The sequence below is a fragment of the Populus alba genome, chromosome 1 (genome assembly GCF_005239225.2).
Source record: "Populus alba chromosome 1, ASM523922v2, whole genome shotgun sequence".
NCBI classification, from domain to species: Eukaryota; Viridiplantae; Streptophyta; class Magnoliopsida; order Malpighiales; family Salicaceae; genus Populus; species Populus alba.
Window position 1 is genome coordinate 3262622 of NC_133284.1, and position 17895 is coordinate 3280516.

General features: G+C 33.5%; 2 protein-coding genes and 1 long non-coding RNA gene across 4 annotated transcripts; 1 reads left to right on the forward strand and 2 right to left on the reverse strand.

Annotated features, from left to right (window-relative positions):
• Nucleotides 1–4383: 4383 nt before the first annotated feature.
• LOC118053922 (WAT1-related protein At5g07050) lies at nucleotides 4384–6863 on the forward strand. The gene is made up of 7 exons (XM_035065322.2): nucleotides 4384–4697; nucleotides 4797–4859; nucleotides 4986–5102; nucleotides 5230–5479; nucleotides 5591–5752; nucleotides 5862–6013; nucleotides 6362–6863. The coding sequence occupies exons 1-7, from the start codon at nucleotides 4495–4497 to the stop codon at nucleotides 6636–6638; spliced, it is 1224 nt and encodes a 407-aa protein (XP_034921213.1). The 5' UTR covers nucleotides 4384–4494; the 3' UTR covers nucleotides 6639–6863.
• Nucleotides 6864–11183: 4320 nt separating this feature from the next.
• On the reverse strand, nucleotides 11184–14561 carry LOC118053983 (uncharacterized). Of its 2 annotated transcripts, XR_012169008.1 has the most exons (6): nucleotides 14456–14561; nucleotides 13998–14090; nucleotides 12918–13005; nucleotides 12138–12659; nucleotides 11972–12047; nucleotides 11184–11523 (listed from the first exon to the last, which is right to left on the reverse strand). It is a non-coding gene; the product is annotated as an uncharacterized lncRNA (long non-coding RNA). The 2 variants fall into 2 exon arrangements; XR_012169007.1 differs by having other exon boundaries at nucleotides 11972–12659.
• Nucleotides 14562–14921: 360 nt separating this feature from the next.
• LOC118053923 (65-kDa microtubule-associated protein 5) lies at nucleotides 14922–17677 on the reverse strand. The gene is made up of 3 exons (XM_035065323.2): nucleotides 17382–17677; nucleotides 16826–16909; nucleotides 14922–16065 (listed from the first exon to the last, which is right to left on the reverse strand). Exons 1-3 carry the CDS (start codon nucleotides 17457–17459, stop codon nucleotides 15916–15918), a joined length of 312 nt encoding a protein of 103 aa, XP_034921214.1. The 5' UTR covers nucleotides 17460–17677; the 3' UTR covers nucleotides 14922–15915.
• Between the last annotated feature and the right edge of the window lie 218 nt (nucleotides 17678–17895).

Here is a 17895-nt window from a genome sequence, read left to right on the forward strand (position 1 = left end):
TTAACTTAAATTAATAAAAAATATATTTTTATAAAAATTAAAATGATATAGTTTATTTTTTTAAAATTAACAACGGGTTGATTGGAATATTTTTTATGCTCACTTTTTTCTAACATTTAGCCGAGATAAGAGGCAAATCTGCTGAATTTCGAGTCAGCTCACAAATGGAGTGGAGCTGTATACATGTTCTCTCTCTCTCTCTCTCTCTCTCTCTCTCTCTTTATATATATATATATATATATATATATATATATATATATATATATATATATATATATATATTGGTATGATTAGATGAATCACATGTAAGAGCACACGACGGCCCTTGAAGATCTCATAATTGAATTCCCATTCCATTTGTTGTGGGATCGGACTGTCCTGCATGCTAGCTTTGGCGAAGGTGAGGAATCGTTTTAGATGATTAGACGCCCATTGTGATTTTGGTGCTCCACTCTAGATTGTTTAGGAGACCAAGTTGAGATGCGGGGAGTTTCTCCTTTTTGCACCGAAGGCGTTTTCGTCAGCATTTCTGGATACCATTTTTAGGGCTTTTTGTTGACACAGAAATTTAAAATAAAAAATAAAATTATCAAGTGGTTCAGATCATGGATATATTTCTTCTTCCAGGATGTATAATAGAAAATAAAGATCAAGTACTGATATATAATTGTGTGTGTGTGTGGATTGCTTCTCTTCTCTTCACTCTCGAAGAAAAAACCTTTAAAAGAAACCTTCTCCTTCTACTCTCTTGTGTTTGGATACTTTTTAATTTTATATTCGATCGACCCATAATTAATTCCAAGTCGTGAATATTGACTTAAAAGTAGATACATTGATTGAGTGGATGCAGTGGCCTACATGCATGCTTAAACTAATATCTCAAAAGATTCTACTAACATTTATATTAATACGTACAGATATATCCCGTAAATTAAATTATAATTGCAATTACAAAATATACTAAAAATGCAATGATGTTAGCAGTCCACGGTAACACAATTCTTTTTTTTTTTTCAATTTTATTCTTAAATTTTTTTTATGACCCGATTAATAATTAATTTCTAAGAATTTGTTAAGAAAAGAAAACTTCTAATAAAAAAGAGCCAAAATATAAAAACATGGGGAAACCGCATTCTTTGTAGTTTTTGAAAATTTAGTTTTGATTTAAAAATTTATTTCGTTTATTTTTCAATTCCTCGGTGTAAGAAAAGAGAAAAAGAATCACTAAATTATGATGAAAAAAAATCATCAATTGAATATATTTTAATGATAAAAAAGTCAATATTAGAGTTAATAGGGTCCAATCGATAAGGAAGTCTCATTGAGATATCTTTTAACTTTCATTCATAATGGGTTAATATATATATATATATATATATATATTAGAAAATAAAAGGCATTATATAAAGAAAAAACATTTATTTAACAAACAATTATAAATATATGCCAGATGAATTATTATACATAAAGTTAAAAATTATCAGTGTTTTACTATGGATAATAAACATTGTAATCCATAGTAAAATGATTATTTTTCCCTTTAGAAACCAAATAAATAAACACATATTAAGAGGTAAAATTATATTTTCACATATTACACAGTATAATTACACCATGCCCTTGAAAAAAATTAATAACAGCACAACTAATGTCTAAGGGGTATTTTTGGATTTCATATTTTTTATACAATTTAATTACCGCATAGCATCTAGGGTTAACTTTTTCTTGCCTAAGATCAAAGGGTGTTTTTAACCTTGGTTTTTTTTACAATTATCTCGTAGGGTTAAGAGTGTTTTGGTCTTTTTATAATTCAAAAAAATATATTTGACACTTGCAGCACTTTCCAGTGGTCGTTGGTAGCTTTTCAGGGCGTTGTCTGAAGTAGCACACCACCCTTCACATGGTGGGTTAGCGCATGTCAGCATCCTATATATGAAATAGAGAAGCTCCAACAAAGATTTTTCTCTGCCCTTGTTTTTTCTCTACCTGCTACCTCAAAAGGTGTGTTGGTCTTATAAAATTACAAAGTGATCCTCAATTTTTAACTTTGATCTTATTTTTTTTTTATTTTAAATTAGACTATTGGGCCTTAAACTTTTTATTTTTTTTTATCCTTTATTTATCTTTGAAGTTATCTCGGATCGCAGGTTAGTTAAGTTATCTCAAATTCATTTAATTTATCACTATTTTAATATCTTTTTTAGATTAGATAAAAAATTAAGCGTAGCTAAGACAAATAAATCTAAGCATATGCTAAAGCTAGAACAATCATATGTATTGTTTTCAACAAAAAGGGAACTACATATACACTAAGTCCAAAAACTCTGGATTACCTTTATGTCGACCATTTAAATACAAAAAATCCACTCTAGGCTGCTTCCTTCTACATGCAAAATCTCCATTATATATATATAATTTGAAGATATATATTGAGCTAGATTAAGAAGTGCCACCAAGGAATTATGAAAAGGGGGTTAACCTGGCAAAGCATTATTGTATTCAGAAGTTTAGGGGGAGGGGGAAGAAATCATTTTTCTTTGGTGAATCGAATTAGGACAAACATTGCTGATACGAAATCAACAGTACAAAACTAGTTGTAGCCGTCAGAATATATGCATTCGTTACACAGTCTACGAGAGGATATTGAAGAAGAAAAAATTGCAAATTGGCTCTCCATTTCTCTTCCATCTACTGATATCATGTCAGATTCATGGGAATATATGGTGTCTTCAAAAAAGTAACTAGGAGGAGGGATCCCCGGTAATATCAGGCTCACAGTGTTGCACGCAGATGTTCTCCTACTTTATTTTATCACCCAAAATATTGTATTGATTAGTCTCGATCATAGCTATATATGAAATCTGACCATGTTCATCAAGATCTACTGGATCTTGACGGGATTGGAATTTTTTGGATTGAGATTTTGATTAATCTAGTCAAAACCTAGAGACAATCTAGTTAATTTTTTTTAATTTTATTTAAAATAATACTGTTCCATTTACCTTTAGAATGAACTGTTAAACTTATAATCCAGATCTTCAGCTGATGATGAGGCTTGGTACAAAGTACAGAAGTATAATCAGGTAATTCCGTAAATATTATTGTATTAACGAATATGAAATCTTTTAATGAAAAATTCAAATCTTAATTGCTGAAATATTCCTTCAATACTATAAGATTTAATGTTTAGATGTAAATATTGCTTTCATGTGAACTAGCTGCTGTATGGTAGAAGAAACAGAGGGGATGTATTAGGGTTATCTCTATATAAAAACATCAATGTAATTCTGATCACCGCTTTGAGAATCAATTTCTGCTCTAGCTAGGCAGTGGTATTTTACTGACTTATATTCGATTCATTGAAGCCACTTCAATGCATTTAAATTACAGTTATCAAATCCGACACAATTTCATGAACTAATGAGGTCAATTAATCATAAATCTAATATAAGTTGGATTTGTTTTTTAACCACTTGAAGATTGGCTCAGCAAATAATTTATTTATTTATTTATTAACTTCTATCTAAAATAATGTTATTTTAATTAAAAAATAATAATAAGTTTGTAACTATTAGCCGATTTTTGGTTTGATATGTTAAATTCACAATGAGAATCTTGAATCAAAATATAAATAAGAGTGTGTTTTATAACTATGATTTAAAAATTAAAAAAAAAAAAGGCATATCAAGTTAGGCAAAGAATATTTTAATTCAAGACTCGTCGTCACACATATGATGCATGAATAACTAGATTCCCATGTTGATAACCATGAATCTTATATTTATTAACTACTTCTTGATTTGCCATGAACAATGAATGTTGCATGATGTACTTTGGGAGGTCCATTGATCCAACGGTCTTGATTTGATGTTCAATGCCCATGACATAGCCTAGGGAAAATTTACATGGGTTTCGAGGTAGCCCACCCCCACTTTCCCATATATATATATATATATATATATTATTATTTCTTCTTTTCTAACAATCTATCAAAAAAGAAAAATTGCCCTCCAATTATAAGGCACTGTGGCCTTACATCACCAACCATTTAGGAAGGTGACTCAGATACTCACTACTCACTGCTGCCACGCGTACCCCACCTTAGCCCTTTCCCTCTCGGAGCCAAAAACATCAAGTATTTTAACAAAAATTAATGGATGATTATGATTTTATTTAATGAAAAAATCTAGTTTTTTTTTTTCTTTCACTAATAGTTTTAGATGTTTAAAACATCTTGGTTAACTCAGAGTTAATCCGGATATTAAACCAAATTTATTTTAGAATTATTTTTATTTTATTATTTTTCAAATTAAATGCACTATTTCCACATCCATGCTCTTGCAAAAGAGAAAGTTCCCTCCACTCTAATATAAATACGTGACTTGCTAGCTAGTGTTTTCCTAGGGAGAAACACAACCTTCTCGAGTTGTCCTTCCTCGATCTCCTCCTTCCTTTCTGCTAAAGCTAAAAGAATCCCATCTGTGTCCAAGGAAAATGAAGAACCTAGGGTGTTGCAGCAAGTTCCTTGAGAGTTCAAAACCCTACTTTGCCATGATCTCTTTACAGTTCGGTTATGCCGGCATGAATATTATTACAAAAGTGTCACTTAACCGTGGTATGAGCCACTATGTCCTCGTGGTTTATCGCCATGCCATTGCCACCGCAGTCATAGCTCCATTTGCTCTGATTTTTGAGAGGTTTAAATCAAGAGCACTCATACATGGTTTTTGTTCAGTATTTGAGCATTACTTTCGAGTTTCTTCCTTTATCCTTACGAAATACCTGTTGCATTTCAGGAAAATGCAACCGAGGATCACCTTCCCTGTTTTCATACAGATATTTGTCCTCGCCCTTCTTGGGTTAGTCCTTGCTAAACATTTCTTGTTCAATATTAATCATGGCATGGTTTCAATCCAATATTAATCACGGCAAGGTCATCAATATTAATCATTTTTTAATTAATAAGTTTTGTTTTCATTTGATAGACCTGTGATAGACCAGAACTTTTACTATGCTGGGCTGAAGTTCACGTCCCCAACTTTCTCCTGTGCAATGAGCAACATGCTTCCTGCTATGACATTTGTCATGGCTGTCATATTCCGGTGAGCATATCAAACCAGCAAGCTTCCTGCTATGACTTTATTAGGATTCTTGTCCGGCAGTACTGTTAAATTGATGTTAGGATTCTCTCTAAGTAAGGAGATTCTGGATTTGTTGTTGTGTACATAGGATGGAGAAACTGGACATAAAGAAGGTGAGATGCCAAGCAAAGATGGTGGGAACTGCAGTGACAGTTGCTGGGGCAATGTTGATGACCTTATACAAGGGTCCTATTGTAGAGATGCTGTGGTCTAAGCATATCCATCCACGTAAATCCTTTGTGACTGATACGACAGGAACAACCGACAAAGACTGGTTGAAGGGCTCCATTTTTCTTATCATTGCTACTCTTGCCTGGTCCTCCTTGTTTGTTTTGCAAGTAAGTGATGATGCAAGAACTGAAAAGAAGATCCGCAAGGGTCCTGTGATTTTCTTCTTCTTCTTCTCTACAGATTCATTAAAGTAATCTATCTATATGATCACATGATAGACCAAAGCATTGAAGACATACAAGAACCACCAGCTTTCTCTCACATCACTTATGTGCTTCATTGGAACCCTGCAAGCTATTGCCGTGACATTTGTGATGGAGCACAAGCCCTCTGTTTGGGCAATTGGCTGGGACATGAACCTACTTGCTGCTGCCTATGCTGTAATACTCTCTCTCTAGACACACACACACACTTTTTGTCTTTGAGATTTGTTTAGGAAATATTGACGAGGTTTTGCGCTGTTTTTCTTACTTCTTTTCCAATGTTTAGGGGATTGTGACATCGAGCATCTCATACTATGTCCAAGGAATAGTGATAAAGAAGAAAGGTCCAGTTTTTGCTACTGCCTTTAGCCCGTTGATGATGATCATCGTAGCCATCATGGGCTCCTTCATCTTGGCAGAAAAGATATTCCTTGGAGGGTAATATATTTTCCTCCTTTCACTTAATATTTTTTTTTAATTATTATTATTATCATGCATGCATGCATCTACATACCCTTTATTCCTTGGTAGTATCCAAACTAGCATAGCATCTTAATTTATCTAGGGAATTAGCATATTGTTGTGATCACTTTTTACTCACAAGTCTCGCGATGGAATCTATCATGAAGTACAAAATTCTTTATTTTATCAATACCAATTTAGTATTAATTATATCACCACATGATTATTTATCAATATCATTGAATTCTTAGATTATTTAAATGGTTTCCCTTAATTAATTTACTTACAACTAATTACCTGGAGCTGTACTTTGGTATGGTGCAGTATTGTTGGTTCAGTGTTGATAGTCATAGGCCTGTACTCAGTCCTGTGGGGGAAGCACAAGGAGAAAATGGAGATCGACCCTGAGGAGATACCAGAACCAGTAAAGGGTGTTCAAGGAAATGGCAATTCAATGCTAGTGATAGAAGATATCGAAGCAAATGAAGCTAAGTTGCAAAAAGCAGAACCCGCCATCAGCAATTTCTCTGCAACGGCCATGAGCATGCCCATGGCCCTACCAGGCCTTCCGATCAAGGAGAACCAGGAGCCAAGAGCCTGATGCTATATGATTTGATAAATGGCCGGGGGTTGGCGTTATTTTTTTGTCCTTTTTGAATCCCCCATTTTTGTTATGATCTTTTTTAAAGTGATACAAATATGGGGGTTTTGTTGTGTTTCTTCTTCTTTTTTACCTTGTTTTTATATGATATTGTATGATAATTAATGCTAGTATTTATAATGATCATATGAATATGATATGAGTAAGATAACTCTTTTCCATGAATCACAAACTAAATCTCTGCTACAAAGATCTTGTCACCGTGTCTCACTGATGATCATAAACGAGGCAGAGTTGCAGATACATCTGATGTAGATACCACTGCTTAAAGAACGAATACCAGTGGTTGACTTATTATTATACGTATTCATGGAGGGATAGCTAGTTGATCAGTTCTTGGCTGGCTATATATATGCCCTCAGAATCTTAATTGCAGCCATGTTTTTGCATCTGATTCGACATGAAAGAAAGCATAGGATCGCATGTCTTGATCGATGATGCCATGGTGAGATACAATTTGGACACCAATATTGAAAAGTATAATTAAAGATCTTTGATCTATCAGTATTGCTTTAGTTTCTTCTCCATATATCTTAAATATATTTCTCCAATTTCCTAGCATTAGAGTACAAGGATATTGTGGTTGCTGACAAGAAAATCACTACCACAGATTCCATTCTATGGAAATGGATCGAAACGAGGGTTCTTGATCAAAATGTTATGTTAGATAAACATTGGCCAGCTAGTGGAGGTTGCCTGGGGCCTATGTATCGCTATTTATTGGTGTTTGCCTCCCCACTGGGCATCATAAGTCTTGATCTGTTTTACACCTGAGCTCATTGGTGAACTCTAAAGCTTGTTTTTGAGAATGTTCTGGGTTTAACTTTTTTTATGTGCCTTGTCATCCCCATGGTGTCTTACCTGTTCACTAGGCTTGCAGCATGTTCAGTGGACCCGGGGATTAGTTGTGGTGAGCGCAAGCTGGCCCGGACACCTCGGGTTATAAAAAAAAAAAAAAAGTCTTGATCTATTTTTGGTATTGCATCGTAAAGTATTTTTTAATAAAAAATATATTAAAATAATATTTATTTAATATTTTATTTTTATTATCAGCACATTCATATATCAAGATTATCTATAAACACCTTAAAAGATATAAATTTAATCATTTTTCAAGCGAAGAATAATTTGAAACACCTTAAGAAATAGCTTGTAACGCAAAAATATTTGTGTTGCTGCAATAGTGTTTTTTTTCCCTTATACTTGAATGTATGTTTGGTATTATGGTATAGAGTGTTTTTCGCTTGAAAATACATAATAATAATAATAATAATAATAATAATAATAATAATTTTTATATTATTTACATTAACACTAAAAATAAAATCACTAAAAATACATTATTTTGATATTTTTTTTCAAATAAAACACATTTTTGATATGCACTCAAAAACAAAAATTACTGCAATACCAAGAACAAAAACAATTCTTCTAGAGAAAGTCTTCGAAAATCAGGGTCATTTATTCATATATGAACTTTCTTGAGTGTGCATGCTGCAGGAGGAATTAATTGTAAGGCACACACAATTTTTTTTTAATTTTTTTTACCTAGATAGAACTCTAGAATCATAATCAAATCAGATATTAAGAGGATTAAATTTTGTAGTTAGTAGGATAGAGAAGTAATATTACCTACGTTACGTTATAAATTAAATTGATAATCACTAATGTAAAATTAGGCTTCTTAATTAAGAGAGTATTTGTTTTTAGCTCAAACTCTCTATAAGACAATTTTACCTTGTGATTTCCTTACAAGTGCAGAGAGTAATTTAGTGGACCAAAAATTTAACTTTGGAAATCCTTCCCTTTTGATGGGTTTGATCTTTAAAATTTTTTTACAATTTTTTTTCCAAAAAATTGTAAAAAAATTAGATGAAAGGATATAATTAAAAAAAAATTAATTAAAGAATCAATAAAAAAAATCTAAAAGTTATAATAAACTAAAATTGAGAATCATTAAATAATTCGAGAACTGATTTGACATTTGCTATAAAAAACTAAAGAATCAAAGTCCATCAAAACCTTCTTTGAATCTCAGGAGCCCTAGCTTTCAATTCAGTTTTCTCACCATGTGAGCTTGACATGAAGCTAGGCATCAACGGATAATATTTTTTAGGAAAAAATTCTTCCATTAAAACCTTAACCTAGAAGCTTAATTAGACCTTAATTATAAATTATATTTTGTTAATAGAATGTTTTCTTGCAACGAACTTTTCCTCAGCAAGAAGTTTTCATCTAAAAAAAAAACTCCTTGTCGAGGAAGATACAATGGAAAAAACCGAGCTCTTATGTGGACATGAAGATAGGTTTTAGCCCTACCTAAAACACATGTATCACACGTACTGATGAAGCAATGAGACAGATTCTTGCTAATTAAAACAAGAAAAAAGAAATATATATCAAAGTATTCATTCAATATTATTCCATATTCCATAAATGTAATGTCATAAAATGGCTGTACGTTGTATCACAGATTCTTTGCCGCATAATACTAACAAGTCAACTTGTGATTTTATTCCTGCTATGCGTGAAGCTTGCTAGCTAGCTGACGGTGGAAATGGGTCACTGCATATATTTCATTCTCCAATGGAGGATTTCGGAGCTTGATTCGAGAGAAACCCAAGTCTCTGATGAGAGATCTCGTTCCTCCCCAGCCATAGTCCTTTCGCATTATCAAGAACAACAGAGAGAATCCCAAACTTTCTTTCGTGATGGCCAAGTAGGAAACACCATGGCATATTGCGTAGTGGAAGTCGTTTTCATCAAATAGATGGTCGATAAACCCACTTGAAATAATGTAATCTACCCCAGAAATCACTTGAGTCGAGTGTCCATCATCATGTGATGACAACGATTCTCCTCATAATTCTTCATATACTTTTTTCTGTTTCTTTACTATTTGCAGGGCCACCCCATCTAGGGAGATAATCAACTTAATTTGTTTTTGATTTAGTTTAATTTTTAATATAAACATATTGAAACAATTTAAAAAAAATTATGTCGTTTTTTTAAAGAAGGGTGCTTCGATGCTGATTGAATAACTAAAATACAATTTCAATTGCATTTTCCAATTAAATAATTAAGAAGAAAAATGATTTTTTATGCTAGCTAGTATGGTATCATTGTTTGATTTGTTTTGTTTTGAATTTATATATGCTATTATATGGTTAGAGAAAGTGATGCTTAAATGGCCCTTTCTTGCTTGCTTGTAAAAACACTTGAAGATGATTTATTAATGTAAAGAAATGTTTCTTGGGTTGGCTAGCATCTAACTAAAACTTGGTGTCTTCCTTCATTTTTCCACTACAACACTTTCACTTATTCATAACTATCAATTAAGGAATCTCTTTGTTCTTATAAAATAACAAGATCTGATCACAAAGTGAATCTCCCTCGAATTTACTGGCCATATTCTATGCATAATAATGGAGAGGAGGGAGAAAGCTAATCTAAAAGGAATCCAGTTAATTTTGATAATGCTGCCTGCAAGTTCTTCCACGATCCATCTAGCAAATGATGTCACAGTACAGCACATGAGGGAACTTGTACCTGCTAGCTCGTGCTGTCAATTCCATGGAGGAGCTCTTAGCCTAGTTAAGATTCCACTGTAACAATCCTTTATTCATAATTCGTCTGTGACAAAAGAGACAAGGCCAAGCAAGCTGGTTCCATACACATTGCAATATTAACTAAGTGTTGGTAACTCCCAGTGGTTTGCTCATTGCGTAGGATTAGCAATAATATGCTTTTTAACACTGAAAAGGGGGTGTGAGTGTCGAATTGCAGGTTGCGTTCATGGATCTGACCAGGCACACTAACTCCCTTTTTCTCCGAGTTTTTTTGTTTCTTCTCCCCTTTAACAACATGAGCACGCAAAAGAATCGAAACTCGGGAACTCGATCGTTGTGACAAGGACTTGTTGATCTCTCGCTTCCATTTGATTTGAAATACCTAACTCTCTCCTGGTTTTCTTTCCTGTCCCTGTCATTTTGAGTTTTTCACCGCGTTGTTGGATAGTAAGAGCTTAGCATGCACCCTGCACAGCTTCTTCGTTCTTTGGCCATTCTAATGAGAACTGAGTTCAAGGCTCATCCCTTCTCTTGATATATAAAAGTAATTCATAGTTGTAACTCTCCGACTGCTGGATTGTTACATCAATTTACTTGTTATCAAAACAATTTTGTTTTATTCAAGTATTCAACCAAGCAAGAAAATTGCTCCAGCCTTTTCAATCATTTGATAAGTTAATAAGTAGAGCTATTTTTTAATAAATCATTACTATAAATTAGACTTAATAGAATCTGATAATTATTTTTTATGATGTTAAAGTAAAGAATTGAACAAAAAAATCTATTATTTTTATTATAAATCGAGTCATTGTTCGCGATCAAGGATTTGATTTTATCACCAATTCAATAATTGTTCATATCTTTTCAACTACGGAGTGAATCTAACCAAGTCAACTCATGAGATCTACAACGTTAATTTAACCAAATTAATGCATTTTTTAGTTTAAATTAAGACTCCGATCAGAATGAAGTTTCGAATTAGAGGTTTTCTAGATCAATTGGATAGGCTGGACAGGATTTAATACCAAGGTTCAATTTATATAGCATGAGATTGCATCAGGAGCCCTGCTCTCTCTACGTTCCTTTCCAGTTGAGATTGCATGGCAGCCAAACGGAGTGCCCCCATGTCGTGCTGTCGGTGCTCAGACCATGGTGCTGGCACCGGTGCTCAGACCTAAGGGCTTCTTTACGACTAACCTTGAACCATAAAGTGTGTCTTGTTCAGCAGCAAACTGTTCTTGCAAACGTTTCTTCTCCTGAAAAATGAATCACAACAAAAACGAAGACACGTTAACTTTTGGCTAACTCCTTGCCTTGTAAGCCAACGGCCATTGATTAATTTTAACAGGATAAATGACTAATTAAGCAGTTCATGTGTTGTATGAACCAAGCAATAGATGCTTTCTGCGTTAGCCACACACATAATTGTAAGAACTGTGATGAATGACTGAAGATGGAGCATCTGAATTTTCCATGGAGGAAGTTTGGGTGTTTAAAAGTCTCTCAAGCATCTCAGATGCCAAGATAGAAGTAGTTTGAACATCCTGGTCCAAGTTCTTTTCACTGTTTTGCTAGATTTGGATTGAACCCTCCATGATCCAAACCCGAGGAATTTACTGATTGAGCCCAACATCATGGTTAGAGCAAGATTAGAAAATACAGGCACAAATGAAAAGCGAAGCAGGAGTAGAAAATATAGCATACCCGAGATCGACGCTTCTCCTCTTCCCTCTCCTGCCTTAGCACGGTATATTCCTCTTAAGGCATGTAAGAGGGGAGCCTGGATTTTGAAAACCAATTAAGAGGGAGTAAAATTGTGTTCAAGTAACTTATTACTAGACCAAACTGCAAAGAGAAGCTCGTGAATCACCTTGTCACATAAGAAGTGGATATTTCTCTCCATTTCCCAGGCTTCAACTATAGAACTCAAATTTTCAACCACAGCTAGACAGCAAAAATATTCAAGTTTACAAGTTCCAGCGCAATTCTCGAAACATAACAATCTATTTGATCACAATATAAAGAATTTTGCAGCAAAGACAAACATGGTTTTTTCAACCTGCATTCTACAAACCCGGAACTTATGGTTCAGCATTTTTATAGGGAAACGAAAAAAGTTTTGACATTTTATTTTATTGTATTGCATGCAACGAATAGCTGTTTTGTATGCTCATGTTTGTCAATTTCTATTAGTAACCCAATTTTAATAGTCAAAGTTATGGCATTAACATGGTAGCAATCAGTGATCTGTTTGCCTTCCCCCACTCAAATCTCACATACAGGGTTTGCATTTATAACAATTGCCATTTGCCAGACAAATTTTACTATGTAGAAGACACTTACCTGTACTCTGCCTATACAAAGAAAGATAAGGTGCAGAAAAAGCAAATTCCTACAATGGGTGAAAAGTTCGCTTCAGAAACATGCTTCAGAATAATAACAATTTAGAAGCTGTTGGCATTTCCAGTACCAGAAAATATTTTTCTTCCCATAGTACAGCTCCATTTCATTTACAAGCATAGTAAACTAGAGAAGTTGAAACTATGTTTTTATAACAAATGTTGAAACTGCACTATAATCATTTCGGTGAATTTCTACGCTTCTACATCTTATTTTTTCACATAATTTCCATTATATTAAATAAACTCACATGGTGTTTTGCTGGCCAGAATCAGTTCTTTCTCAGCACGTCTAAGATTTTTGTGTGCTCCTCTTCCTGCACCATACCGATTATCATCCTGGCAATGAAAGAAAAATTGTAAACATCAGCAGCAGCAACCATTTCAAAACAATTTTTCCTCTACAGGAGAGTAATATTCAATGATTTCCAACCAGTGGAACAAGCAATAGTTCTCAGTTCCTTTGGAAGTATGCCAGACAGCCAAATTGACTTGGTGTGATAAATTAAAGACAGGGTTGGGAGAGCGGGGAGAAAGGCAAAAGATTACTGTTGAAAATACTTAAGAAAGTTGCCTCATTGCATCCTCATAATGAGGAGAAAAGAAAAGAAAAAAACTAGCTTTTTATATTTTTCCCATTCAAATAAGAAGCATTTCTGCAACCTGCAAGTTATTGCAATCGTAGTCCTATAATGCCATCCATAAACATAATCAAAGTCACTTGCATGATTTGAACTCTAGTGTGTGTATATATCATGAAACTTAACAGAGAATCGGCAACACTTATGGGCAAAACAATAAATGAAAACCTCGCATATGCTAAAGGAACAGAAATATATTTCAAGATGAAGTTGAGCATTTTTATTAATAATTATCAGAGACGTGTCAGAATGTCAGTAACTTGCCATCAGAGAGGAGGCATCAGAAAAGTCATGTATGATGCCAACATGAACAATAGGATATAGGAGCAGAACATACATAGCTATTTAATTATATAATTCAGTGCTTCTAACAACTAAATTTCGAGAAACATGTCTACTCCATTTATGTAGAAGGGTTCAATACCAAACTCCAAAACCCAGATGCCACCATGACAAATAGTATGGTCTTGTGAAACTCCGGAGAATTGACATTGCAAGGGACACCTGCCTTGAAAATCCTCCCAAAACTTACCACAAGCCTAACCTCTGAGCCCATAAATAAAAAGAAACCTGACACGACTCAATTTGATCTGTGAATTTTTGCTACTATGCTGGGATGTAAAATGACAACAAAAGAAATGATGTCTATCACCAATCAGACAACTAAAATTAATTTCTTTTAGTAATTACCTTTTCATATTCATCAGCCATTTTGTAGATGTTTGTAGTCTTAGAATCGAATTCAAACAGAATCAATAAATCACTTCAAACCTAATCAACAAACTGAAAAAACAAATATTAGACCTTAAGAAAAAATCAGTACCAATAACTCTAAAAAAATACCAAATAATATTCTTGTAAGGCACAAATTAAGCATTCAACGAACAAGAACTGCATTAAAATATGCATATCCAAATGGTGACAGAAACAGTTAGAGTTGAGAAAGACGAAGGGCATGTTATTTGGCTAGAGGAAAAAAGTCGGCATGTTTGCAGCAAAAGGTAAACTCAAGTTTCATAAAATGCTACCAAAATAACCAGAGCAATTGAAGGTCTAACTCAAAACTCAAAGGGCTAACATGTAAACCCAATACCGTTAGTCATCATGCATGTTAGTCAAATGAAAACAAGAGCAGTTTTGGTTGAAACCAGATTCTATGAGGCTGATGAGAATCTGCCTTGCAGCATCACTATCTACATCCATATGAGCTCCTCTGTAGACTTCCTCCGGCTCAATTTGCTTCTTAAACACCAAAATTCAATCTAAAATTGAGTGCTTTGTACATCTTTTGCCATGGATTTTGAGAACACTTAATCTCTCAACTTCAACTTCAGTCTGACAATGATATAACTAACTATTTATATTTTTTTTCATAAGGAAAAGGATTAACCTTAAATGAAATATAAGATTCCTTAATTTAGGCAGTAAGAAAGAAAAAAAAAAAGAAGCAACCTGCTCAATGACATCAACAGCAAGGCACCCTTTTCTTGATACATCATCCACCGAGGATGAGATTAATATAGTGACTTGGTCCAATTTTCTCTCCTCAACTGGGCTGTTCATGAGGTCCCATTGCTCTTCCCAGACCTTGAAGCTAAAATAAGACAAATCCGGTGCAAAAAAAAATACAATCAAACCATGAAACAATACATAAGCGGGGGAGGGGGGTGGGGGGACGTTTAGTTCAAACTTCCAACAAGGCCAACTGTATCATCATATTCATATGCAGCAGCAACACACTTGAAAGCACTAAATCTGTCTAGGTTGTCAAGGATTCAGGACTAGTAAAGAAGTTGACATTCACAAAAATATAAAGCAAACCAAATAATTAATTAGTGAAGAAGCTCCAATTTACACGTTCTGCAAACAAATTTGTCAAAGAATTCACTAAGGGTACGTTGTTTTTCGTGCAAAATGAATATTCTCCTAACATGACTTTCCAGACTTTTAGAACCCCATGCAAAAAACGAAAAAAAACAGAGGTTTCTATGTGTTCTGGCTCATAACCTTCAAGGTTTCTACCTGTCCTCCTAAAGTATAAGTCCAGGATTACAAACACTAACCAGTCACTGTAAACTCAGGAGAGTCTAGGATGTCGATGCTTTGAACATCAGCACAAAGCCTATGGCTATTTGGGTAATTGGATTAAACAAATAGTAAAAGGAGACCCACTAATTTCAAATCCAATGGCTAGCAGACCACAGGCATTGCACTGATGCTCAAGCATCAGAATTGTAGCAACCCCTGTAAACTCATATACGCAATTTCTTGAAACTAGAACCTCAATCCAGTCCATTTTCAAGCTTTGGCATCAATCTCCAAACTACATGAGTTTAGATGATTTACATGGCACATATTTATGCATATCACAATACAGACAAAAAGAGGTGTGGTCATACATCTAGCTACATAGGTTATAGGCGGTTTATCTACATTTTTTAGCATTTCAAGTAACATCTTTTCTACTTTCAAGCTACCAAAACAACAACTAGAATTAGAAAAGGAAGAACAGCAGGACCTTCAGGTAAACTTTTCAGTGATTATCACGTCGTTCCTTAAGGTGTGACTTTAGTTTCTCCAATCTCTTCAACGTGTCAGCAGAATTGATTTACCGATCATTGCCTACTATTTCTGCACAAATTTGAGCTATTTGCGACTGTTTCTCGTAGAAAACTTTAATCCTTTCTTGCTTCTTCAACCTCAATTCATCCAAAACAGTGTTCACGGCAGATATCTGCTGCTTTAGTGTGCCCCTTCCCTTCTCGAAACAGAAATGAATAAATAACCCAATCAAAACACTATATGAAGAAAAGGGTGCTCAAATTAACCCCACATGCAGAAAGATTGGACAAGACGAATGCATAGAACAGTAAGTAACAATCGAACACGTTCAGTTTACTATTTAGTAAGAATTTGAAAAGATAGAATGAAGTACACCCACGCTATGTTGCAGAAGGCATATCAAGTTAATTTTTAACGTGAAAGAAGAAGACAATGGCATGAGGAACTCAATTTCTAGTATCATAAAAAATTTTAATTAAAAAATAGAAAGATTATGTCTTTTTAATAAAATGGATTAAAAAATATAGGAACTCGTAAATTGAATAAGAATTGATTAAAGACCGAAGCAAGAAATATTGAAACAATCTTCTCTGTGATGTATAAAAAATAAATATTCATAAGAGTATTTTATCTCTGTTCAACTTTTCAGGGAAAGCCCGGGGTCCCGGGCCCTAGCGTCTGGCTTATTTATTTATTTTAAAGAGCGGATGATGCGCACTCTATTGTTTTCTTATTATTATTTTAATAAATGACACGTGACAGCAACGTGTCATTTATTTTTTTATTTTTAGGATTAAGATTTTTTTTTTATTAACATAAATATGCGATTTAATACCCTAAATTTAATAATCATATAAATTTTTAATAATTATTATATTAACAATCATATATTTTAAAATTATAATTATAAAAAAAATAATTTTTTTAATTTTAAATTTTTATTACTGAACTACTACCGGATTAATTAAGGTATTCATGCTCAAGCTGCAGAGTATCTTGTCCCTTTCGCCATCACTCTCCCCGATTTCATCCCTAATTATCTACATACGAGCATAAACACAAGTTAATCAAAAAACAAACCAATAAATCTCAAAAACTACAAAATCAGATAGATCAAAATATATTCTTTAACTCGTCTATTTCACCAAAACAAGTGTCTGATCTCTTCCATTTCACTCAATTAAAATTCAATTCCTTGAATTTCACACTACCAACCACTGATGAAAATCAGTAAAATAAATAAATTAAGGAGAAAAACACAAAAACAAACTTCTAAAATCAGAGATTCCATTGTTTTTTTTTATAAAAAAATACAATTAAAAATTCAAATTCAATTACTTGAGTTCCACACCACCAACCACCAATTAAAATCAGTAAAATAAATGAATTAAGAAGAAAAACACAAAAACAAACTTCTCAAATCAGTGATTCCATTATTTTTTACAATAAAATAAAATAGAAATCATTTTTTCTCAATCACTAGCTCAAAAATAAGCGAAATAAGTTATGAACCTGCAATTCGTGGAGGAGGGAGGCGCAGGTGGTGGAAGGAGGAGAGACGGTAGGAGGAGGTGGGGGCATAACTGTCATTTTGGAAAAAGAACGGTGCGATTCTTTGGAAAAACTCGAAACCCTAGAAACCGATACAGAGACGGGGAGAGTGTTACGGGTGTCTGCGTTGTTCTTGCCTTTTATGATTTGCTGCTGGATTTTGGAGAGAGGATCCCAGGGAATTTGCTTATTTTTGTGTTGTTGATTCAGATGTACGGATCTTTTCGGATTTAGTTTCGCGCTAAATTTTATTTTATTTTATTTTTTTTATTATTATTATTTTCTTTTACCCTACAGCCTGTTTATTTCTATGTTTTAAAGATATTTTTAAAAAAATTATTTTTTTTAATTTTTTTTTTAATTTCAAATTAATATATTTTTATTTTTTAAAATTATTTTAATATGCTTATGTCAAAAATAATTTTTAAAAAAATAAAAAAATATATTATTAGCATACATTTTAGCACAAAAAATT

Bases quoted from the DNA above. Each gene is read 5' to 3' on its own strand.
- LOC118053922 (XM_035065322.2), top strand. From the start codon at position 4,495: ATGAAGAACCTAGGGTGTTGCAGCAAGTTCCTTGAGAGTTCAAAACCC. The intron at 5,480-5,590 runs GTAAGTGATGAT...ATCACATGATAG, and splicing joins CCTCCTTGTTTGTTTTGCAA to ACCAAAGCATTGAAGACATA. The intron at 6,014-6,361 runs GTAATATATTTT...GGTATGGTGCAG, and splicing joins GAAAAGATATTCCTTGGAGG to TATTGTTGGTTCAGTGTTGA.
- LOC118053923 (XM_035065323.2), bottom strand. From the start codon at position 17,459: ATGACAGTTATGCCCCCACCTCCTCCTACCGTCTCTCCTCCTTCCACC. The intron at 16,910-17,381 runs GTTCATAACTTA...GCTCGTATGTAG, and splicing joins CCCTCCTCCACGAATTGCAG to ATAATTAGGGATGAAATCGG. The intron at 16,066-16,825 runs GTAGTAGTTCAG...TGTTTCGAGAAG, and splicing joins TGAATACCTTAATTAATCCG to GGAAGGGGCACACTAAAGCA.